The 26118-nt window shown below is 45.1% G+C and overlaps 1 protein-coding gene across 1 annotated transcript in view; it reads left to right on the top strand.

Moving 5' to 3' along the window:
• The window catches only part of SPATA16 (spermatogenesis associated 16), a 483092-nt gene that overhangs the window by 212702 nt on the left and 244272 nt on the right, over positions 1-26118 (top strand). The window contains exon 5 of the mRNA XM_085633135.1: positions 4864-5011. Within this exon, the coding sequence (XP_085489261.1) occupies positions 4864-5011 (148 nt within the window). The remainder of the gene's footprint in view (positions 1-4863; positions 5012-26118) is intronic.

A 26118-nucleotide genomic window follows, 5' to 3' on the forward strand; every position in this document is an offset into this window, starting at 1 on the left:
TGGTATTATTCATTTTCAAAGTACATTCACTTAATAAACTCGGTTGTTGTGCTCATTTAAATACTAAAAAGACAGCGCCAAATATGTGGTGTACTGTCACTAGAACCGGTGCTAAAAATTAAGTGCTGGTGTCAGTACTGTAAACTACCGGCACAAAGCATTGGCTGAAAGTCCACCATCATAAAGCCTTTGTTTCTCTCACCTCAAAATGGGGCAGCGGAACCCTAAATTTGGCGAGAGGGGGTGCCTACTTTGTTTTGGCAGATGTTCTACATCTGCAATACTCAGGGCTTTAAGTGGGATGAAAACAACTGATGGAGTCTCTCAAAGGGGCGTGGCTGATGTAATCAAAGGCAGGGCTTAAAAATACGTAAGCTAAAAATCTGTGCTTAGCATAGAGTGCTGCCCGACTTGTATTTTGCTGTTTGTGTACTTGCATCCAGAAATATGATACATCAAGTAACATCATACCTATAAGTCAGGACTATTTACTTTGTCAATGGATGTTAGTTGCATACGTTAAATAAGCAGCAACTATGGCTTGCATATAATATTGAAAAAGCTTCTACTTAAAGCCCTGGTGATACCAATGGAACGTTGCTGCTCTTGAGTTTCAAAAAGAGAAGGGAAATGCAGAGAGAAAATGACTCTCTTGAAAGGATTTCCCTTCCCCTACAACCCTCACGTGGCATGACGTCATGCTGTAACTTCTACACTAGTGAGAAGTGAGCAGTGTGAGTAGGGCACATCGATGTGCCTGCTGTGACTGCAGTTCAGGGAAAAACAGACGGCCTGTGCCAGGGCACAAAACAGAGACCAATAGAGACCCGTTTTGAGGCCCCCTTTAAAAAACTGCCGGTGCTCAGCACCGGTGAGACCCAGCCCACTTAAAGACCTGGCAATACTCTAAATGGCAACATTAATTCTTTAAAAAAGGCCCTCTCCTGGAAGCCCAATGTCTGCTGCCAAAGGCATGAGCGTAATTTCACTGATTCCCCCAGTGGCAGCCACCCTCCCCAACTGGCAGCATGAGCTCACATTCAAAGTAAGGGTGGGCGACAATTTCCGTTCCGCTCACGGAACTTGCGAAATTTCGACATTTTCGCGGTCCGAGCTGAATGCGAAAATGTTGAAACTTCCGCGATCCGCGGCGGAACGGAAATATGCAGGGCAGGATTCATTCTGGCACGATGCTCCTGTCATTAACCCCTTCGCCGCGGCAGGACTTCCGCCACGGCGCTGAGGGGGGCTTGGGGGCAGCGCGGTGGCGCTGTGCTCGTGACGGAACTGCTCCGTTACGAGCCACGGTTGAGCTGTGCTCATGACGGAGTGGTTCCGTCACGTCTCCGCCCACTGCGCTAATCGCCCACACAGGCGGGGAATTAGCGCCGCGTGGGCGGAGCGGCAGCCAACGGCCACAGCATGACGGAACCACTCCGTCATGAGCACAGCGCAACCGTGGCTCATGACGGAGTGGTTCCGTCATGAGCAGGGAAGGGGTTAAACCGCAACAGGAAGCACTTACAGATATAAATAAAGCAGGTGCCCGAGTTGAAGTTCAAATTCTGTAACGCATTAATCAGCACAAAAGATTCGTGAGCACGGTGGAGGCTAGGCAGGTGTGCTTTCTCCCCATATGTACCGTCAACAATTTGCTGTAATCCTTGATGGAGCTCTGTGCACCCATGTGTTTCTCAAGCGCAATCCCCGTGTAGTTCCTGACACCAGGAGGTTCTGTCTGCTGCTCTGATCATTCTCTGGCCCTTTATAAACAAGAGGCATGTGAACTGCATGGAAGCCCCGCCCGTTTGGCCCCAGCCCACACACCAGCAGTGTGCAATGTCTTCCCGCCCTTTCCCCACTATGATGGACAGTTCACTCGAGGGACCCCGGCGCCCGTCGGCACGGTGGCACAGTTACAGACACACATGGTCGCAGGAGACAACTCTTCTGGCCCTTTACGCAGCTGTAGTGTAGGAAAAGCACTATACATTTACCCAACGAGGTAGCACTTACTGATTAGCCAGTAGAAAGTACTCCAGTTGAGTAGAGGTATTGCGCAAAACGGTGGCATCCTCTTGGGTAAATATGCAGGGCAGGATTCATTCTCGCACGATGCTCCTGTCACAAAAATTAAATCTCAACAGGAAGCACTTACAGATATAAATAAAGCAGGTGCCCGAGTTGAAGGTCAAATTCAGTAACGCATTATCAGCCCAAAATGTTCGCGAGCACGCGAAATTTCACGCGATCGCAGAGATTTTTTGCCATTTCGCAAATTCCGCCTACCCCTAGCAATGGCTGGTCATTAGAGTTTCAAAATGTCTTAAAAGCAAAGGTAGCGAATTGAAAAGAATCTGGTGAAGGCCTATATAGTGAGAATGCAGCTGACAGATGAATTCCCCCTCATTAAAACCCCCTGAGTAAATTTTAAAGCAAGAAGCTTTGAACAGGTTGAGGCTAAAAGAAGTAAAACCCAAGCCTCGTCCTGCGCAGTTCCAGCATTTGGGAACTCAACCCCCGTCCACCTGAAGATCTTGTGAGCTTGCAAAAGAAACTCTAAATCTACTTATTGAACCACTTTTCCAAGAAATCTGAACCCTGATGAGGTAATGATTGTTGTTTTCTTTTTGTTCCTGGTCTTAATCCTAGCTTCTAAACTATAGCTTTCTCATTTCCCAATTGAATTTCCTCTAGTCTGTTCTTTGTTCCCTCTTTCACTTCTTGCATCTGATACCTCACCTGTATCTCTAAGAAAGCTGACTTTGGTAGTTCTTACACCTGTACCATAAAACCTCCCTGCCCAACAGATCCCTTGATCTCATGGCGTGTTTTCTATGCTCTCTTTGATCCCTGCGCCCCCTTGTTCACTTTCTTTCTCTTTACCTTGATCTCCTGAACTGTTCTTTTCTGATGCGCGAATAAAAATTACCTGGTGCAGCTCACAGATATAGAAAAATCATAACCAAGAATTTCACACTCTTTCGATCACTGGGCTACAATGGGCTTTTTCACATTTCCTGGCTTGCCATGTCTACTTTTCATCCAGAGGACTCAACATCTTCAAGTTCGCAATGGTTTGGTTTATTCTCAAGCAGAACCAGTGCTATGGCGAATAGGAGTGCTAACAAGATGTGTCCTGAACGCATCAGGGCGTGGCTATTACCCCAACACTAGGCTTATGGCAAACATCAGGTTTCTGAGAAGACTGCAACATTCACAATTGATATTACTCTGAGATAGACCACCTATGGATGTTGACATCACACATCCCTGTTTCATATCACCCTAGTGCTTAATTTCAGCAGGTGGTTTCCGGTGCTCGGCACCGGCACTGGTCAACACCACACTTATTACAGTCTACCACAAGGTGGCGCTGCTCATCTAATTTAGAGATTAGCAGAACAAGGGTTGCTTCTGTATACAGTATACAATAATAACTACTAATACCTGCCTCCCCAGGGACCTGGAATAATCTGATCTGTCGCACTTGCAAAGAGATGGTTAGTAGTTATTTTGGTACCGTCATTGGCAGCGATGACACGGGCAATGGGAGGTTCAAACTGCAGTGGCTTCCTGGTCAGGGCCTGGGCACTTAATATTTTACAAATTAAGCACTGTATCATCCACATAGGTCCCTTGTCCCCTGAAATAGATATTATGTGCATCCTTGGTGGGAGGCATGTGAGCCACCGATTTCACGTTCAAGAGTAGATACAAACACAGGTGAGTAGATGAACTGAACGCGTAAAAAGGACAACCAATCACAATGGGGGTAGGAAGGTTAAACCAAGGAGAGCGTGGTAGACCCCTTGACTGGTGCCCTGCTTTGCCATAGAAGGTACGGAAGTGGAAGTGCTGCGGAGGAGAGAGGGTAGTGGGTGCTATTACAGTGCTGAATTTCTGAAAAAATAAGGGCCCTCGACTGCACTGGCCCATTGCTTCTGTCAGCACCGTCTATGACAGAACCAACATAACTGCTAACCTTGAAACCCTACTAGTGTGACAATTCCAACTATTCTAGGACCCCAAAGCTGTAGGAACGGCTTGGAAGGCAGGTAGTAGCCATTTTAAGGTATATTGAATTAATAACCAGCTGTTGGGTTTGTCTCTAAAATTACACAAACAGCTACACCATGTGGCAAAACTGCCATAAGTGCTGGTGTTGACAATTAAGTGCTGGTGCTGAGCACCAGAAACCACCGGCTCACATTAAGCACTGGTGCTATAGATACCATGGAGGGTGTGATTGGGAGAAGAAAGCAAGGGTGAAAGGGAACGGGAAGAGAAGTGGGGTTTTGATCTAAATCTTGGTGTGCACAGTGGTGTAACACAAAATGATGGGCCCCCCTGCAAAATTAAATGAGTGGTCCTGAGTATCCCATATTTCACAGATATTCATTAGTCTTGGTTTGAATTCATTTGGCTCCCCTTGAAGAGTTGCCCGCCCCCTACACTGCGGGACATACATTGCACCCCTGGCCTGAACCATGTTTCAGGTCACAGTAACTCGTTAGCATTTATAAAATAAAAGGATGGGTTGCAAATCTATTGATATTTTCCACTCCCTTTTCTATCGCTGTATTCCAATGTAATTTATAAATTATAAGATTATGGAAGCATACCATGTTTATACTCCATTTATTATTAAAACACAATATAAATACGGAAAAATACCAATAGGATGGCCAAAAAATAAATATGGGTAAATACAGACGGAAATGTTGAAAAAATAAATACCATAAAACCGGGAGCCCTACTTATAATTCATTAAAAAAACCACAAATATCAGTTCAGGCTGTTCATTTAACGAAGCACCAGTACCCCCACCTTGTTTTCACCTTATGTTTATTTATCTTTCAGGCTATGATCGAAGAAGCCATCACCAGAACTGAAACTTTCTCGGTGATGTACACGCCATTTGCGATTAAATTAAGGGCAGACAAGAGTGAAAAAGTGAAAGAGGTTTTTGCACAACAGCATCCCAGTTACTTGGAGTACGTGTACACAGGTATGGCATTTACATCATAGATGGCATGGTCCTTGTGCTGTTCACAAGATTACTTCTAGTGACTGAGGCAAGGAACTTGGGAATATTTCATGATATGTTCCTGCTACAGTAGTCTGAGCTTCGCCTGTTTGTGATTCTGTCTAAACTGCTGTAAGCGGGGGACAGGGAAAGAAGGTACATCCCTGAGGGGTACAGACTGGCTGTTAAAATGCTTTGTGCATTGTTTTGTGCATATAAAAAATGTGCACTCGTTGAGGGCCACATAGGGTTGATCTTAGATAGTTAAAACTAAGGGCCTAATTCAGCGACGGCCCGTATAGGGCGTGTTACCGGGGCGGTGACGTGGGGCAGAGGAGGGGCAGGGTGGGGGGTTGCAGGTAAGTTACGGAAAAAAAAAATTGTGGTGCGCGCTGCATCGCCAAATGCGATGCAGCGCGCGCAACAAAATTTGTTTTCTTTATTTTTTCGTAACTTACCTGCAATCGGCCATATGCCGCATTTTGCAACCCCCCACCCTGCCCCTCCTCTGCCCCACGTCACCGCCACCGCGGCCGTCGCTGGCCTAATTTACTAGTTTCTGGTGCAGGGCAGCACCGCAAGTCTTCTTAGAAAGAGGAAAAAATGAAACATAGTTGTCTCCTGGCCACATTTTTTATGCATTCCCAGGTTTATGTGATTTTGTAAATCTGAGAATGTGCCAATATCCATGAGCATTGCCTGGGAACACCCACCGCAACGCCCATGGCACGCCTCCCTGACACAGAGAGAGGCAATGCAGTGACTTTCTGCTGCATTGCCTTACACCGTATCTGTGAGGCCATGAAAAGCGACGCGTAGTGGCTTTGAGTAGCCTCGTACATATGGGTCAGTACACTGCACCGCCGGGGCATTCAAAAAAGTGACACATTGGAGGTGCAGGCCTCCTGTATTCACATTCTATTCCCCTTTTTTATATGGTTCTATGTACAGTTATTTGCCTTTTTATGTAACTCGTGTAATTGCTGCTGTGCTAACTCTGTAAAGCGCTCTGATGCCTCCAGGTCACGTTTTCGCTATACAAAACCGGATAAATAAATAAATAAAAGTGAGACCCTAAATTCGGATAAAGACAGAAGAAGAGACAAACACATGGTGGTGCGCATATTACCCCACTGAAATTTAAACAGATGAAAAGGCACACATCATCTCCCTGTGTAGGCAAGATGGAGTTGGGCTCCATTTTTGGGTGGTCCTATCCTCAATTGAAACTTTTTGGGAAGGAAATCTTAAATAATGTGAGTTGGGTGCAGGGATACCTACGACGACCTAACCCTGCAACGGCCTTGCTTGGTAGACAACCCAATGAATTGCTGAAAAGTGGAAGTCCGCAGCCATGCCAACAGTACAGGACTAGGCAAGCAAACTGCGAACACTATTGACAATAAGTAGCAGCTGGTGTTGTGGAAGAGTGGTGTGCCGAAGGGAAATGGGTCACGGGGTGTCAAAATAAAATAAATATTACCTACAACCCGGCAACACAGCTCTGGTTGGAGACAGCTTCAGTGCGCATGGCGGTTTGGCTGCCCAGAGATGGCTGGCCAAACCCTCACGCGCATTGACAACAGTGCCCACCACCCCTCCTGAAGCCTGTCATCCCCCATGGCCCCACCCAGGAAATGAAAAATTCTCATGGGAGTTACATGATACGGGGGGCGGGGGTTGGGGGTAAATATGAAAACATCCCGTGCCCTCTGGCTGCTTACCTATGAGGAGGGTGGGCTATCATTGGTTGTCCAAAATCTCTGACAACAGTGAAACAATTGTGGTAATTTGATGGCTAGTTTTGCTAAGTGAATTACTGACTAAGAAGCTTTTGTCAATTAAGAGCAAGTTTTTTTTTCAAAAAGTAATTTTGAGTGTACTTGGATATAACTCTCTTTGCCTGTACAGCGGGGGACTTTGGAGGAGGGACGTTGTCTCATTTGAAGTAAAAGGGATGCTGTAACAGGTGCTTGACCAGAAATACCAATAAAATACCATTGAATGAAAAAAGGGAACATTTTTCAGGTAGGCTAGCTTTTTTGATGTTTTCATTCACTCTACATCTTGGCTAATGTCAGGTTTCACAATACCATGGACTCCTCAAAGGACGGATCAAAATGCCTAGCTTCATGTGATCTTCTGTAGTTTCCCCTTCCTAGACTCTGCTGTGCGTCACAGAACTCTCCCAGGATAGGTTCTCAGACGTTTTAAATAAGCAATTCTTTTGCAAATTTAAAATGTCATTTTAAATATGCAATTCTTGTTTTTAATGCATAGAAATGTATCTGTTCAAAAATTGTCAGGCACAGTGATCCGAGAGTCTGAATCCTGCACCAAAAATCAGGGCTACATGGAAAACATAGGGCAGTTTCACAAGAAAGTGCCGCTGCGCGGCACCACAAGCCCTTTGGCTACGCCACGCTGCGGCACTTTCAAAGCACAGGAATGCAACATATTTACAATGATATGTCGCATTCCTATGCTCTCCCCAGCGCTGGCGCACAAACAGCTGCCATGCGCCGGCGCCGGCGCAGGCACCCTTGCACCATGGTGCAAGGATGCCTGCGTCATGGGGAGATTGTTTTTATGCAAGAAGGGGCACCTTCCTGCACAAAAACAATCACTGCATGCATTTTCCTCTTTCAATGCATGCTGTAGAATGCAGCACACATTGAAAGAGGAAAAAAACGAGGGGAAATGAAAACATTTCTCCTCGTTGCGCCTCGCTATGCCACCCCTAGGGTGGCGTACCATACTGACCAATTTCCAGGTTTACTATTCCTTGGAAATCTGAAAATGTGTCTGGTTCCATGGGTGTTGCATGGGAACACCCACAGGAACACCCATTGAACGCCCCTTTCACGCAAAGTGCTGCGTGTAAAGGGGCAGAATTTACAAGGACAGGAAAAGCCACGCAGGGTGGCATTTCCTGTGCTTGTAAATATGGGTTGAGAAATGCGCTGCCAGTGTGTCACAAAAAGTGAAGTATTGGCAGTGCAAGGGGGCTTGTAAATCTGCTGCATGTTTTTTGGGCTGGTCTAAGGATTCACAGGTCTGGCAGATATCTTAATATCAACTTCATTCGGAATCATCTTGCCGCTCAGGTGTCATCTTGCATGTCATCTCTTAAAATGCTTGATTTTATTTATTTATTTAAGATTCCAAAGTTAAATCCTCTTTCACCTGTTTCTGAAAGCTTTTTCTTCATTACATTTAAACAGTTGTCTTGTAGAATTGATTTATCTTTAGTCAACATTCACCATTTTTCATCTCTAGGTAGTATATATCTATATCCTCAATGAGTTTTAAACCCCATTGGGTTCTTCCTCGTTTAGGAATAATTAATTCTAAAAGACAAATGTTTAGTTGAAATTAATTAAAAGGAAAAAACTCAGAGAAATTGAGGAAAGATGACCCAACTTGTGATGGTGGCCACTAGTACGTTGGTCAGTTAGGAACCACTGCCCCACAAAATCCAGTAACTGGCATACCTACAATTTTGCACCAAATTAAAAGGCAATGTTGAGTTTTAGAAAGGCACGGGCTTAAATATTAAACCCTCTCAGACCATACAGCTCTCTGTGGTCGCACCAGAGAGTACAAATATGCAGGCACTAAGGCAAAAAAGAATATTGCTATTCTCACATTACCAAATCCTACAACTTTTCCACGCAACTTTGCCATATCTACATGGAACTTGCTGCTCCCTCTTCTGACTTCTGCTACAACATCATGTCATTCTTCTTCAACAAAATGGACTCCCTATGAGCCCAACTCACTGTTACCAGAGATTACTCCCAAGTATATTTTCATTGATTTCCCACCCTCAGCAGCGATCGCGTTCTATGAGGTTTTGTGCCTGCCATGGAATCAGAAGTCAAGAACATCCGGACCACTGTCACCTCTCCGTCCTGGGAGACTGCCAACGCCAAAGTCATCAGTTTTAAACTCCTGGCTTTGTTATTAATCATCAGCAACCAAATAAATAGTTCCTTAGCAGGGAGGAATATCATCCAGGCCAGTAATGATGCCATCATCGCCTCCATTTGAAAGAAATCCATATTAGAACATTGTAATGTTGGAAGCTCCATTCAAAACAATAGAGGGCTCCGGGATTCTAATGGCCGGTAGAAGCCGGGAGCTCCAACATTCCAATGTTGTCGTTCACAACTGTTGCTGTGAACAAAAGGCCTCACGGAGCCCGAGGGGCCTTTGTTTTACAAATTAGAACATTCTGCCCTCTAGGGACAGAATGTTCTAATAGCCTTAGAGCCCTCTGTAGCGCGCTCTACCAGCCATTAAAGGCCCGCTCCCTTGTTATCCTGTGATAGATCCTGCAATAGATTTATATTCAGCCTCCCATGTCCAATAATGCTCTTAAAACTGTGGTCTCACAAAAATTCTCCTCCCATTGGTGATCCAACGGACTCTGCAGCGACTTTCAGTCTGGATTCAGGCTGCAATGAAGCACAGAAACCACTCTCTTAAGCATCAAAAAGAAGTTCCTCTCTACCTGAGAGTGTGGCCACCTCTTTGTACATTTACTACTTGATCTCATGCCTTTGACATCATTAATCACCAGATACTTATCAATCTTTTGGCAACCTTTGATGGTATTGGAAGCATTTCTTTGGTGTGGATCTCCTCTTTCCTGAAAACCATATGCATCAAGAATAATTGGGCACCTTTGAGGTTCTGGACTTTTAAGAGTCCAGAGGTGTCAGGGAAACAACACCCGAAGACCCCTGAGTTCCACCTGTCTCGGTGCACAAATAAACAGAGACACGGGCTTCTCGATGGCGGCGTCAAAGACCAAGGTTTATTTACTGCAGGGACACAGAAATCATAGGAACCACACTGAGGCAGAATCTACGAGACTGTTCAATTCGTATCAAGTGGGTAGCGCCTTAAATACAAGAAAAATGTCTCGGGGCAACATTACACAAATATTTCAACATTACACAAATATTTCTCATGCCCAGCCCGGTATCCCAAGCAGACAATAAATAAATATCAAACAATGATTAGTTGTAGGTTTTCGGTATTCGATCAGGTTCTCTCGACAGTTCTCCATTCTTCGCCCGATCCTCCCCATCATAAAAATCGTAACCTCCCCATTGTAAAAGCCCAGAAGGAAAGGAGCAGAGCCAGGTGCAAAGGATTGAAATGTAGGATAAAAGGTGTTTATGGATCATAAACGGGCAGGGCAATCGTCTTCAGCCTTTCAGTCAGGACAACGGACACAAGAACCAGTATGGCAGGACTGGCCTCAGGCAAGGGAGGCAGCTTGATTCTGCCTAGTCATGCAGCGTCAGCCTTTCTCGGGCTCGAGCTTACGTGTCCTTAACAAGGTGACTCTGCCGGGGTCATCGTCTGTTCATTGACTATGTGAGGGCAAGAAACAAGATGGATGCCGTAACTAAAATGGATGCCATGGCTTTACAACAGAATGCCCTACTTCTTAGTGAATTCATGCTAGTTGCGCGGCGAAAACACTGTCATGCCTATAATGGATCATTTGCGGTTCATTGGTACCAAAATCGTGTCAGTACTATGATACCGAATTCACGGGTTCGGATCGCTACAGAACCTCAGACCGTCCTTTTGCCCTTACATAGGCAATAACTCACTCTATGTCAGAGTCCATTTCTATGTTCATCAGGTCACTGATATGTTGTTGTAGCATTACTCTATCCCGTGGCATATCTCTGGAAACAGGTGGTTTTCTTATGCATGAGGAAACACAAACGCTACATAAGGCAGGGCCACACTGAATAATGAGACAGCATGAGAATAAAAATACCAACGCAACACCAATGACCATTAGAACCTTCCACCCCCATGCAGATAACAGATTCCAGAACCATCCCATAAGTGACCAGTCACCTTCCTCTACATGAATGGAGTCGGAGATTTTGTGTAACTTAGAGATGGCCTTGTATACTGTTGGCGTATTATCTGGGATAAAAACGCAGCAACTTGATTGGATCATTTTGCATACCCCACCTCGATCTGCAAGTAACACATTAAGAACCATACGGTTCTGTAACGTCATGAGGCGATCCGCTTGAAGCTCAGCCGTTAGGTTACTAAGGGCACCTGCAGTTTCGGTAATGGTGGATTCAACGACTCGTGTTAGTTGACGCAGGTTTCTACTGTTGACCATAGGCTCCCAGAACGGAAGGTAACCTTTGAAAAAGTCTCCTGCTTCTTGGCCAGCAGTATCTTCTTTACTGAATACACCTCTCACAACTCTTGTTTTGTGATAGTCCGGTGCAGCAGTGTATGTCGGAGGTAACAGTCGAGCGATATAACATGAGCCTGAGAAGTCAGCGGGCAGCCATGTATATGCTCTGTCTTGACAAACAAAATAGGTACCCTTAGCGGCTAAGAATGCTGGGGAAGATTGTGACGGGAACACGTATGTTTCAATACAGTCACTCTTCCCAAGTCGAGCTTTCTGATTCCTCCCATTCCCTTGCAAACAGACCTGACCTTGGTGGGGTACGACCCAGATCGGAGTTGAGCTCTTCCGTTTGTTCTCGCCCAGAGTAATGCCATATTCTGTAATTTTCCACCCCATGTAAACTCGCAACTCATCCTTGGGAATGTACGGAGTATTATTGACATCTCTCACCATGTCAGTGATTCCTTTTACCAAGGCTCTATTAGCAGAGTTATACCGGGTGGAACGTGGAGGTCGTGGAGGGTAGGTCTCTAGAGCATAGGCGAACATGGTCTGAAATGCCCAGAATGATCCATTATAACTGAAAGGCAGAACCAAATAAGGGATGCCCTTGTCCATGGTATGTGGTATCAGGCCACATACCCAGCAGTTTGTTGTGTTAACCACTAGTTGATGTTGGTGCAAGAGCTGAATGAAAGTGTTGTTTATAAACTCAGAGCGTCGAGCTTGTTCGTGAGCAGGAAAAGGGTGGAAAGAATGAATAGTACCAATAGTTGGGGAAGCAGAAATATGGGGAGATACTGTAGACATAACAGGTGCAAAGATCAATTGAATACCAAAAATAATTCCGCCTACTAGAGTTGTAAAAACAATCAGAAGTGTCAGAGCACATTGCATTAGGAAACATTTGTTATGTAGTATATCATATAGTTTGGTCTTATGCACATTTATGACTTTAACCCGTCGTAATTCAGGAAGCTCCATCTTCTATAACCGTTCGCAACGGATGGTTTGTACCTGTTAAAAACTTACCTCTATCTATCCTGGGAGTTCCCAAGATAAACAGAAGAAATCGACCTAATGTCTGATTCCCTGTAAATTAAAACAAGGCACACGTTACGACCCTACGGTAACCCAGACGGCAAGGTAAAAGGATAGCAAAAATTTAAAAAGAGCAAACTTCCTGACAGTACGGGATGTAATGCAATCAAAACAGTTTTACAGTTTTTCAAACAAAAATGTAGTAATGCAATGTCATCAGTTCATCACATGAGAACGAAGATTGTATCTGTACTTTCCAGGTCTGGTTTGGTCTGGAAATAGCTGGTCCACAGGTGCAGAAATGTTCGACTCCACAGATGACAATTGTTCACTTTGTGCAATACTTGGTTCAGGGTTCAACGGAACGGTTTCTGCTGAAGTGTCAAAGTTCTGTGTTTCAGTTTGTGGACGGTCCGTTAGATACTCTGTATCACTGAATGGGATGTGTCTAGGAACAGGTTCTGTCTCGGATACACCAATTCCTCGTCTAACCCAGTTGTCATAGGGAAGTGGAAGAGGGACACGCTTTGTATGGCTGGCGTGCACCCAATTCTTCCTGCCGGCCAGGCGTACTGCAGTTCTGGTTACAAGGAGGACCTGGAATGGGCCTACGAATCTCGGCTGAAGGTTTCGGGTGCGTTCGAAGTTTCGCACCACGACCTGGTCCCCAGGTTTCAACGTGTGGCCTGGACTCTCCGGCAGTTTAGGCAAGGATTCGAATACCTGTTGATGAATAAGACTCAGCTTAGCAGTCAGATCATGAAGGTAATCAATCAACATTGGGTATTCAATTTGCCTAAATTCCTTTGGCCTAGGGACTCCCCAAACATTAGCAGGGCGGCCGAACACAATCTCATATGGGCTAAGCCCTACTCGAGAGTGTACCGTCGCTCTGGTGGACAGTAAAGCTAAAGGCAGGGCATCTGGCCAAGAGAGACCAGTGGAAGCTTGAATTTTCGCAAGCTTCAGCTTCAGGGTGCCATTGTACCCTTCCACCAAACCTGCTGACTGTGGATGATTCGCACTGTGGAATTTCTGTACAATTCCTAGACCTGCACACACACTCTTCATAACTTTCCCTACAAACTCACTTCCGTTGTCTGACCAAACAATCCGTGGCATACCATACCTAGGGAAATATTCTTTGAGGAGGATTTTGGCAGTAGACATGGCAGTGTTATCCTTTAATGGGTATGCCTCAATCCACCTTGAAAAGGCACATACTACCACTAGGACATACTTAAGATTGTTACATCTATCCATGTGGATATAGTCCAACTGAATCACTTCAAAGGGACAAGAAGGGGGAGCAAAGTGGCCAGTTGGGGTTGGGGTTCCCTTGCCAGGATTATGCATCAGGCACACCATGCAGTTTTTCACCACTCTTTCCGCACACTTCGTAATTCCATCATTCTTCCATACTGGAGCTAACATTTTACAGATCCCTTTCGAACTAATGTGCGCCGCTCCATGCGCCATCGTGACTACTGCAAGTACATACGCATTGGGTAACATCCAACGTTGCTGCTCAGACAGATCAACCCAACATCCACTCGAATCCATTTTACCTGTTTTCTCCTTCCATTCATTCTTCTCATCTTCAGTTGCCTCATTTTGGATTGCTTTCACACTGTCAATCGTATTCTCACACATTCCTGATTCAGCAATCCATCTTGCAGACGTTGCAACGTACATTCTGCTCATCATGTTCTTGGCCGTTTCTTTAGCGACCTCATCAGCAAACGCATTCCCTCGGCCAACATCATCCGTGATCTTTCGATGTGCACTGCACTTCACAATCGCAACTTCATTCGGTAGGGTCAGGGATTCTAATAGATCGCTGACTAACTGTCCATGTTGGATCTTAGCTCCATGGGACGTGAGAAAACCTCTTTCTTTCCACAGACGTCCAAAACTATGTGCAACGCCGAAGGCGTACTGGCTGTCAGTAAACACATTCACTCTCTTTCCCTCAGCTAAAACACACGCTCTTGTCAATGCAATTAATTCTGCTGCTTGGGCAGAATTCTGATTCACTCTTGCAGTCTCAACAATCGTACTCAAAGTCGTAACTGCATACGCGGCCGTTACATCACCATTCTGGAGTTTGAAACAGGACCCATCGACATATAACGTGCCGTCTGGGTCTGATAACGGAGTATCTTTTAAATCGATTCTACCTTTTGTCTCTTCCTCAGTTCTGAAGCAACAATCATGGGGTTCTGAATCACTCGACTCCTGGGCAATCGGCAACAGCGTTGCTGGATTCAATATGTTGCATCGCTTGATCTGAATGTGACTTGCCAAAAGTGTCAGCTCGTAGCCTGATAATCTAGCACTGGTGAGGTGCTGAGTTTTCGTTCTATTCATGAGTGTATTCACAGCATGTGGAACCATGACTACTAACATGTTGTTCATGACTAATCCAGCAGACTGTCGAATAGACACTGCAGCTGCTGCTGTAGCTCTCAAACAACTTGGCAAAGCTCTGGCTACCGGATCTAATGTGGATGAGAAATATGCACAAGGCCGCTGTTTGTCACCAAATTGTTGCGTTAATACACTCAATGCACAACCTTCTCTTTCATGGACATATAGAGTAAACGGCTTACTGTAGTTAGGAGTACCCAACACAGGAGCTGAACACAGCGCATCACGTAAGTCAGAGAAGCTCTGTTGACATTCATCAGACCATGGCAAAGGGCTTGGAACACCTTTTCCAGTCAGGGCTACCAAAGGTTTCGCCATGAGAGAAAAATTTGGGATCCATTGCCTACAGTATGACGTAATACCCAAAAACGCACGCACTTCTCTCTGTGTGGTTGGTACAGTCATCTGTGAAATTGCTTTGATTCTCTCTGGGGTCAACCTTCTTCCCTCCTTTGACAAAAGATGACCTAAGTAGGTCACTTCTTGGCAACAATATTGCAGTTTAGAAGGTGACACCTTGTGATGTAAGTCTGACAAATGACGCAATAAAGAAATTGTAGCTGCTTTGCAAGTTTCCTTGTCATCAGCGGCTAGTAGAAGATCGTCTACATATTGGATCAGAGCGACACCATGAGGAAGTACAAGAGTATCTAGTTGACTTTTTAGTGCTTGGCTGTAAATTGAAGGGCTTTCACAATAACCTTGTGGAGCGCGTTTGAATCTGAAACTGCGTCCTCCTAGGGAGAAACCAAAAATGTCTCTACTTTCTTCGGCTATCGGGATGCTGAAAAATGCATTTTTCAAGTCAATTACCGTGAACCATGATGCCGATGCAGGAATCAACGTTAATAATGCAGTGATATCTGGTACCACTGGAAACTGTGGAATCACAATTTTGTTAACCTCTCTGAGGTCGATCACAAATCTGTAGATTGGAGGTTTGGAAGGATCAGTGCGTTTCAAAATCGGCAGAACAGGACTATTACAAACATTTCCTCTAGTTTCCTCAACCACATCTTTCTGCATCAAGTCCTTTACAATCAGTAAAAGTGCTCGTTCACCTTCATTTGAAATCCGATACTGTGGGATTCGTGGAAATTTTACATTCGCTTTTAGACTTACCACGTAAGGCGGAATTTCCAATAGACCTACATCGTTAGGGCCAGTTGCCCAAAGAGTATCAGGAAGAGAACGCAGCTCCGGTGGGAGCTTATCCATCGACATGTACATCGGAGAGATGACTTTTCTGCCTAATGTGAGCTGTACTCCCGAAGGAGAACAGTACAGTGTCGCATGCAGGCGTTTCAACAGGTCTAAACCAAGCAGATTCTCATTACAACCAGTAGTTAGGATAAGGGGCGCTTCCAGTTCGCATGGCCCAACAGAGATAGATAAAGGATTAGACACAGGATTGTGAACAGGGGCGCCTGAGAAACCTACTGAAATGTTCGTTAAGCCGGACAAAGGTGCGCCAGGGAGTTTCGCATGCATGATTGAACTTTTTGCCGCACCAGTATCCAACAGAAACGGTTCGACCACGCCTGAGGTAGCTACTGCGACATAAGGTCCACTCTGATCAACTGGAACTGATACTACTCCCTCTCTCTGTCTTCGGCTGTCCTATTGCTCGCTTCTATAGATCTCTTCATTATGATCGTAATAATCTTCAACATGGTACTGTGGAGATCTACCTAGTTGCGTAGGTTGTATATTTCGCTGGTCGAAATAATTCGATTGGCGATCAGTCTGTGGTGTCATCGTACCACGCCCTCTACCTCTAGGGGCTTGCGTAAATCCAACATTTCCTCTCTGAGCTGAGATACCACTAGTTTGAGGGTGTAGTACTGGACACTCGTTCTTATAATGACCCTCCTTTTTACAATAGGCACACTGATTCCATGCTAATTGTTGTCGGGGGAAAGTTATAATTAAATCTTTGGGCCGCCCCTTGCTGAAATTGTGGCTGCGGTTGAAACCGAGGTTGCTGCTGTGAATCTGACTGATTCGAACGAGGCGGATATGCTTGTTGCAACAGAACTTTGGTTTTTAAATCTTTCGTTTTCTTTTCTGATTTTTCCTTCTCTTCTTTTTCTCTATTCTCGTAATACTGAGCAGTTGCTAGTATCTGTGCTGTCGTCGACACTGCCCATGCACTTTCTGAATCTTTTAACTTATTACTAAGCTCAGGTAATAAATTAAACACAAACTTATCAACAAACAACCTCTGACCTCCCTCGGTACTCATATCTTGCCCACTGTGATCTACGAAAGTCTCTTCAAATCTAGTGAAGAAGTCAGAGACGCTTTCGTCCTTCTTTTGCTTACATGCTGATAGTTTATCCCAATCTACTCGCAACGCTGGCATCAGCGTTTTCATCAGATTAATTATTCTGCCAGGTAAGTCAGCAATCAGGGGTTCAGGTTTAGCTCCGCCAACCTGTTGTGCATCTGCCGCTACGATAGCTGGCCAATCACCTCCTAAGGCAACTGGGTGGTTCTCTTGCCGAATCTTGGCCCATATAGGCTGTGGCACTACATTACCAAATAGCATTTCAATGTCTGCCAAATTCATGATACACGCTTGGACTGTTTGCGTTAACTCTTTATAATAACCAGCAGGATTTTTACGAGGATCTGGCAATGCTTGCTTCACTGCTAATACTTCAGCTCGCTTCCAAGGGATATGTATCCACACTCTTTGGAATTGCGCTGGGGCAGCTGCAATACCAAGGGCCGCATCAGCTTGAACTGCATCACGCCATATGGGCGGAACTTCCCTCATTGGATACTGACCTCGTCTTTTTCTAGTTATCGGTGTACCATCAGGGTCTCTTGTCGCCCTTAAAGGGGACTCGTCCCTATAAGCTAAAATCAATTCTATCGCTCTTCCTACTTCTGAACCTATCACCATTCCTGCGGCGAATTTCTGCTGAATATTTATTAAATCAGAGGGAACTGTATCTAAGTCATCATCTTCCCATTCTTCACGCACGAGAGAACACATCACGTCAAAAACATAACGTTGAGTCGGTTCATTCCATTGCATAAATGTGTCTAACACTCTTCGTGCATCATACTTCGCAGCTTTCGACATCCATCTAAGAGCTGTCGAATCTAACGTGTCTCGTTCCTCGGGACCGGGAAACTGGCTACGTCTCTGTATAGAGTCAGAAACGGAGGTCCCAATTAAAGACCTGTAGAGAGGAGTTAGGATATTAATCACAGAGTCGGTTATCTTCCGACGAACAGAAAGCGGAGTCAAAATGTTAGGGCTCGGGGACAGGGCAGTTGAAGCAGGTGAAATAGTAAGGGTGGGAGTAGTAGGTAAAGCAGTTTGTGAAACGATAGGCGGAGCAGGCAACCCAGGGAGAGGGGGTGCCGTAGGATCATTGATCACGGGAAAGACAGGAGCTGGATTCAAAGGAAGTGGAGCACCTATTCCATGCTGACCAGCAGCTGGCTGTACAACAGGTAGTAACTGTGGTGCTGTAATACCCTGTGCATACGGTGGAGGTGAACTCAACAGATAAGACAACAGGGGATCCTTTTCGGGGTCCTCTATCGGCTCAGCAGGACAAGATGGCAAGACAGGGTAGCATTTATCGATCGCCAGATTATGTCTTCTCTTCGCTATTTCTATTGCTTTTTCGGTCTCGTTGACATGCAGCTGCCTAGCAGACTCCATTAAGGTCAACCCTTTCTCTTTCTGCTCTTTCTTTGTTTTCCTAATTTCTCTCTGTTTGGCTTCTTTGCGCCATACGCGAAAAGAATCAAACATTGCCGGCCGTGCTTTTTTCTTGAACAATTTCATTTCTAAATTATCTAGAATTTCACTTTCAAAACTACCATGCGGTGGCCAACTAAGGACACCATCTTTCTTAGTATAACAGACCCATACTTCATTGTACGTAATAGGACCCACACCATGTTTACAATAGAGCTCATATGTAGGAGTTCCAATCGGAGGAACCGAACACGAATCCTCCAACCGGGAATCCCCGTTGCAACGTAATAAGGACAAGAAACAATTTTTGCTCTTAATCATGATTATAAAGACAAATTCCAACCAAAATGCGCAGAGAACTTAGGCCTACCAAAAACGAACCAATACCAGATACAAAGATTATCCTAACAAGAGCGACCAATGATAATCTACAAATCCATAAACAAACGTATCCAAATGACCAGACTGAGCACTACCCAATTAATACTTAACTGAAATGTGGAAGACGTCACCAGGGAGAACCCGTCTATGTCTCGCCGTACTAAGGTCTGCACCTCGGGTCCAAGACAGGGCGACAGTCAAGGCAGCGGTCCTCTGTAGCCGTCTGGAAACGGGAACCCTCGTGGAAGAGATCGTCGGGCCACTTTTACGACATGCAGGGATCGATGAAGCGGGGTACCTCCCTCCGGAATCTTCACACGAAACTTCTCGAATTCTTCAGGCTTTGGACCGGTACCGGATGACGTCGCCCCACGTTGGGCGCCAAATTGAGGTTCTGGACTTTTAAGAGTCCAGAGGTGTCAGAGAAACAACACCCGAAGACCCCTGAGTTCCACCTGTCTCGGTGCACAAATAAACAGAGACACGGGCTTCTCGATGGCGGCGTCAAAGACCAAGGTTTATTTACTGCAGGGACACAGAAATCATAGGAACCACACTGAGGCAGAATCTACGAGACTGTTCAATTCGTATCAAGTGGGTAGCGCCTTAAATACAAGAAAAATGTCTCGGGGCAACATTACACAAATATTTCAACATTACACAAATATTTCTCATGCCCAGCCCGGTATCCCAAGCAGACAATAAATAAATATCAAACAATGATTAGTTGTAGGTTTTCGGTATTCGATCAGGTTCTCTCGACAGTTCTCCATTCTTCGCCCGATCCTCCCCATCATAAAAATCGTAACCTCCCCATTGTAAAAGCCCAGAAGGAAAGGAGCAGAGCCAGGTGCAAAGGATTGAAATGTAGGATAAAAGGTGTTTATGGATCATAAACGGGCAGGGCAATCGTCTTCAGCCTTTCAGTCAGGACAACGGACACAAGAACCAGTATGGCAGGACTGGCCTCAGGCAAGGGAGGCAGCTTGATTCTGCCTAGTCATGCAGCGTCAGCCTTTCTCGGGCTCGAGCTTACGTGTCCTTAACAAGGTGACTCTGCCGGGGTCATCGTCTGTTCATTGACTATGTGAGGGCAAGAAACAAGATGGATGCCGTAACTAAAATGGATGCCATGGCTTTACAACAGAATGCCCTACTTCTTAGTGAATTCATGCTAGTTGCGCGGCGAAAACACTGTCATGCCTATAATGGATCATTTGCGGTTCATTGGTACCAAAATCGTGTCAGTACTATGATACCGAATTCACGGGTTCGGATCGCTACAGAACCTCACCTTCCTCTCACCAACATCCAACATGGTGTTTCCCAATACTCTGATTTCTCTCCCATCGTATTTAATGCCTCTGTGGCCCCCTTGGCAATAGCCCTTGATATGATAAGAGACAAAATATACACTCATGACACAAAACTCCACCTACAGCCCAAAGAAAACCCTTGCAACTTCCTCACATTATTCTATTGTCTCTTGCATACTCATATGTGGATGCAAAATAACTAGCTATGACTTAATGGGGAAATGACTGGAGTTCTTCTCATCGACTTTTCATTCAATCCTCTCTCCCTATCCCTTGACCCAAGGATTTTCTGTCTCTGCCCTTACCCTGGCGAACCAAACATACAACCTCTGTTTGATCTTCAATAGATATCTCTGACCTCTCCACAAATACTTGTTGTACACAGAACCACAATCTTCCATCTTGGACAACTGAAAGTGATCACAGCATTGTTATATTGCTCACAGAAAATTGCTTCTAAACTTGTAATGGTTTGTCCCATCTGAAGTTTTGTAACACTCTCTATGCAGGCCTGTCCATCTTATGCCTCACTAAGGGGCGCATTACAGTGGCGTAACGATCGCCACCGCCGAGCCGGTGGTGGTGACCGTTACGCCATCGTAGCGTGAAATACCCCCACCATATTATGATGGTGGGGGGGTATCGCAGCGGAGGCAAAGTCCGCCCGCCGCTTTTCTGCCGGTCGGCAATCCATGCACTGCCAGCCATATTACAATGTGGCTTGCAGACAGGCCTTTTCATGGTGGTGATGCCGCCATAGAAAGGCTGGTGGTGATTGGCTTTTTTGGGGTCCGTTGCGGGACCCTGGGGGTGGGGGTGCACTTGGGGGGTACCCATGGTACCCCCCTGCAGATCCCTGCACCAAGTGGCAGGCACCGCGTGGTGCCTGCCACGTGGTGCACGGAAATGCCAGGCATGGATTTTGACATCGCGGCGGGTGCTGCTGTAAGCAGCACTCGCTGCAATGTTAAAATGCGGAATGCGATCACCAGGGTGGCGGTCGCATCCTAATTCGCGGTGCGGGACCGCGGCATGTCTGGCAGCCAGTCCCAACACCGTGAGGATAGGCCCCCTAGATCCAGAGAGTACAAACCAATTCTCCTCGACATGAGTACTGCCTTAAACATGATGACCATGTTACTTCTGTGCTTTATTAACTCCAATGGTGGTACCCAGCCTGTTCTTATCAGAGCAGGGACAAGACCGATTTGCATGTGGCTAGGTCCACACTGAGATACCATCGTGGTAAAATAATTATGCTACCCCAAGCGAATTCCAGTATTTAGATCTATTACAAGCATTTCTTCCATCAACTATTGTATGTTTGATGTACCATAACATTGTCTATGTTGCGTCCAGCCAATTAACAGGGGTCCCTTTGTTGCTTCCCCCACATTCCCCTGGGGGTCAGATAATAAAGAGCATTCGGATTGTCCAAAAAGGCTTTTTTTCCCAGTGGCCCCCTTGGTACTGAGCTGTCTGATTGGTTGGCCGCAGCATCAACAGGAATGTTGCTGTCTCAGTTTTAAGACTTGTGTACTCTTCCCCCTTGTCCTGAGTTTTGAAAAACGATAATGTATAGGGTGTCAGGGTAGGGGTATCCTGACCTCTTGACCATTGTGGGGGGGCCCCAGAAGCACCCCCTCTGGAGTCTAAATCATAACACAAATAATTTTACGCTGCTGGCCACTCAGTACTCTCTCTGGGCCCAGCGAGACCCTCCTGTTTGGTGCTGCAGGACAGTGCAAGTGTTAAAAAGTGAAGCTTGCACCATCCCACAGTCCCTTGGAGGTCTGCCTGTGGCCGTAAAAAAAATATGAAACAAAAATTTGAAAATGTGTGGTGGAGGCCTGTTGGCGCTGCTTGACTGTGGGAGGTTAGCTAGAAACCCACTCACAGCAGATCGAGCAAAGGGACTGACTGCAGGCTAGACCACGCAACCAAGACCCTGCCGCTCACACCTGTGGTCCGTGTGTGGTTGGGATTGGCTGCTCATGGGGGTTGGGCCATGCTCTGTGGTCAACACCTTGCCACACACGGCCAAAGGAATGTGCACCCTGGGGTTGGCTGCCCATGAGGTTAAAGCCACCAGTGACGACTGCTGCCATATAAAGTTGGGGGGGAATAATACAAATTAAATAAAAAAGACTTACCTAACTCTGCTGCCCATTTCGATGCTCTTCTGCTGCCTCCTCGTTGCTCCTTTGCCGCGCAGCACACAGATCAGGCTCCCAGACGCCCCCTACCAAATCCTGACGCTGCTGTCATGCTATACTAAGCATAAGAGAATCGCTGATATTGGCCTGGGCGGGCAGATCCGACCCTAACTCAGGCACAGGGAGTCTGTGCCATGTCTCCACCTGGCTATGGAATACAGCTGGGTTGGAGACACCTAAGTGCACATGTCAATTTGGCCGCCCCAAGATGGTTGGCTAAACCGGCATTCGCACTTACAGTGCCCACCACCCCTACTCCCTGCCATAGTCCGGCCCCACCCTGCCCTAGACTGGCATTGGCTCAGTCGGTAAACAATTAGAATTATACAATTCTTTTAGTATCATTTTGTTTTTGGTGGCTCGTAGTGGGGCGATGCTTCTCTGTCATTACGAAGGACCCGACATTGATAGGCGGAAGACCTGGACAATGTCCCTCGATAGTTTGTCCACGATATTCTTGTATCACAATATTCTTAGCCTCAATATCCAGTACCACAATCGATGTTTGATCATGTATCAAACAATCATTTGGGCAGTACCATTTGACATTTCTCCTTCAAACATCAAATGTCAATGTTTTATCAGGAAACTGGGGAACACATGTCTCAGGTGCAGAACAACAATTCATACGGGCAATCTTGGGGCCTCAGTTGGTGTCCTGCTCCAGTGCAGAGTTTCTACAATGGCTCCACTCCGGGAAACAGTCATTGCAACGCACTACCTTTACAACGCAGTCATTACAACGCAACTGCATTCACATCGCATGCCATTACAACGCAGGCATTACAACGCATGTCATTACAATGCATGCCATTACAACACATTCCATTACAACGCCTTATAAGGTAAGTAATGGAGATTATTGTAGTTTTAGCGTGGATATGGGTATGATGGTACATGGGAATAGTAATTTTTACCACTACACTATCCAACACTTACACTACTGTTGCACTTACTGGAGGGGGAATAGTAATTTTTACCCCTACACTATCCAACACTTACCCTACTGTTGTACTCACTTGAGTTGGAATATTAATTTTACCCCTAGACTATCCAAAATGTGCCCCACTGTTACCCTAAAAGCATTATGTGCTGTAATGGTATGAGTTGTAATGGTATGTGTTGTAATGGCATGTGTTGTAAAATCATGCGTTGTAAAGGTAGCTGCAATGTAAAAACCGCATTGTAAAGGCATGTGTTGTAATTGTTTGCGTTGTAACGTCATATATTCTCCACTCCATATGGTATTCATTGTAGTTTCCAGGCAAACTTTTGAAAAAATGGCAATACATTAAATACATTTTTTTTCATTGTTTATGCTCTTTTGTTACTTCGACATGAAACGTGCTCATCTTTGTAATGCTAGAGCCATATCCATTTCCCACTCTTGTACACATGCTATTACTGTTTTTTTTTTTGTAGTTTGCACAAACTTCTTAAAGAGCTCTGCATTTGTTTAACTGCCGAATATATTTTTTTCTTTAAAAAAAAAATGCGTTTTGGTACTTGGGTGCTCCTGCCACTGCAGGGAATGTACAGCTCACTCACTGCCTGAGACCTCGCCATGTCAGCATGGCCCCAGAGCACGCAATATCCGTCTCATGATTAACACCTTATAATCTAGAAATGCGCCTCAGTGAAGGCATCCTAAGCAAAAAACGATCTGGAGCCCCAGCTAATTACAAACGAGGCCCGAAGTGACACTGGCCAGGCGCAACATTTATTTTATAATCAATACTTACTTCGGAAGCATTTATCACATTGTAAATACTGGTCTTTCTTTTCAAGCTTGTAAATTGTGTATCGAAAAAAAATTAAAATGGGGATATTTTCTGCATGTTTCATTTTGCACATCCACTTCCCTTAAAGGCCCTCGTTATTCTTGCATGCTGCAAGGCTTATGTTCCTGGCCAGCTGTCACGTGACCTTAGGAACCTCATCAATTACCTCTGACCCTTTTAACAGCACACTAGAAGATTTCGTCTTTTTTCTACTATAATACATGTTTATGACAAAACACATAGAAATTGTATACCTAAATGAGCTTTTTCAGATACAATTAAAAACTTGCAATGGTGTGGAAAATAAAATAAGCCTTAGCAAAGCAAATAGGTCTGGCTTGTGAAGAACAATGGGAAAACGTCAAAGTGAAAAACAGCTCGTATTACCGTTTTTGTTTTTCTCTGCGTTTTATTTTAGGAGCGCATCAGCATGCACTTGTACTAGGAAATAAAACAGTAAACACGCATAAAGGGTAGTTATATATTTTGTGAATATTTGTTTTGGTGGATTTGTTCACGCGTTAGTACAGTGCTGCCAAAGGTACTCTAAATAGATTAGCGCAAATTCTTGGCTGTGCAATTAATTGGTTGTAATGGGAAAGAAAGTGAGGCCTTGACTGCAAAATGCAAAGTTGAAGCAAGTGCAATAAGCTTATGGTGGCTTTAGAAACAAGCATTTGCAATGCAATCGGTCTCGTCTTTGGGATATGTATTTAGCTATACAGCACATTAGCCTGGGTGCGGAAACATCTACTTTTCTTCAACATGGAGGAAAAATAAGCATCAGGTATGGGAACACATGGAGAGAAATATTGCCTCTCAGCGGGAAATGGTATAGTCTGTTTTTAATATAAAATCAGGGCCTTCGGTGGTCATATCACTGAAAATACAAGATTTGAAAAAAATATTATAGTCTACGGGAGCTCGTGGAAGACAATTTCTATGGACTGGAATCTAGAGAATGCTAAAGTGATTCTGGTATTTTATTGACCTCTGCTGGTCGTTTTCTATCAAGAAATTTGAATAGAAGCAGTTGCCAGAAAAATTAAAAAAAGAAAGTCCCTCAGCAGAAAGCAATTCTGGTATTTTACTGACCTCTGCTGGTCATTTTCTATCAAGACAGTTAAATAGTGGCAGTTGAACAGAAAAAAAGTCCCTAAGCAGAAGCAGACAAGTCCTAGGGCTGATCTCCAGAGACCACAAAGTACATACACATATAAGTATATACTAAAGTATATAAAAGAGGTCCCAAATGCTCGACCTAATAAGGCTGTATTTTGCGTATGGAGTCTATTCACCACGATGCTAGAGGTAGAAGAAGTTACATGGCACACTCTTTAACCTTCAGACTTTTACTCAAATGCATGCTTACATATACACACACGTTCACACTTACACACTCTCTCTCACGTTGACACACTCTCACCCGAAAGCCTGCACACGATATACAATTACCTCAGCTACCAGGGAAGGTGATATTCCAGCTACTTGCGCTCTATTATTTTTATTACACTAATAGTGACTTATGTCATATTTTTTTACTGTTACTGTAATAAAAGATTCACGCAAAGCCAATGGAGCCCAACCAACGTCCTTAAGGAAGATCTGCTACTGTTTTCTGGCACTGATTATGCCCCCTCTGAGGCCAGTGGGCACAAAGTCAGTGCCAGGGGACAACAAAGGGCAAGCCAGGGGTTGCAGCTCCGACCCCTGATGATATCTAAATAATGTACATGATTGCGCGTGTCGGAAAATGGGCCGGTTACTGAGTGGTAAGCTTCATTATTTCAAATTCAAGGATTCTCCATCATAACACTTAAATAGCCTCATCCTACACACAGAATATGGATGTCTAAGTCTCTAATTAAATGCTTCAAAATCTGCACTATTCACACTGGGGGCCTGATAAAATGGGACCATGCTCAGCGGCGGCTACTCCGCAATGGCGGAGGAGCGTCGCCCCTCTGGCTGAGACCCAGCAGGTGAAAAATAAAACAATATTTTACTATA

The sequence above is a fragment of the Triturus cristatus genome, chromosome 11 (genome assembly GCF_964204655.1).
Source record: "Triturus cristatus chromosome 11, aTriCri1.1, whole genome shotgun sequence".
NCBI classification, from domain to species: domain Eukaryota; kingdom Metazoa; phylum Chordata; class Amphibia; order Caudata; family Salamandridae; genus Triturus; species Triturus cristatus.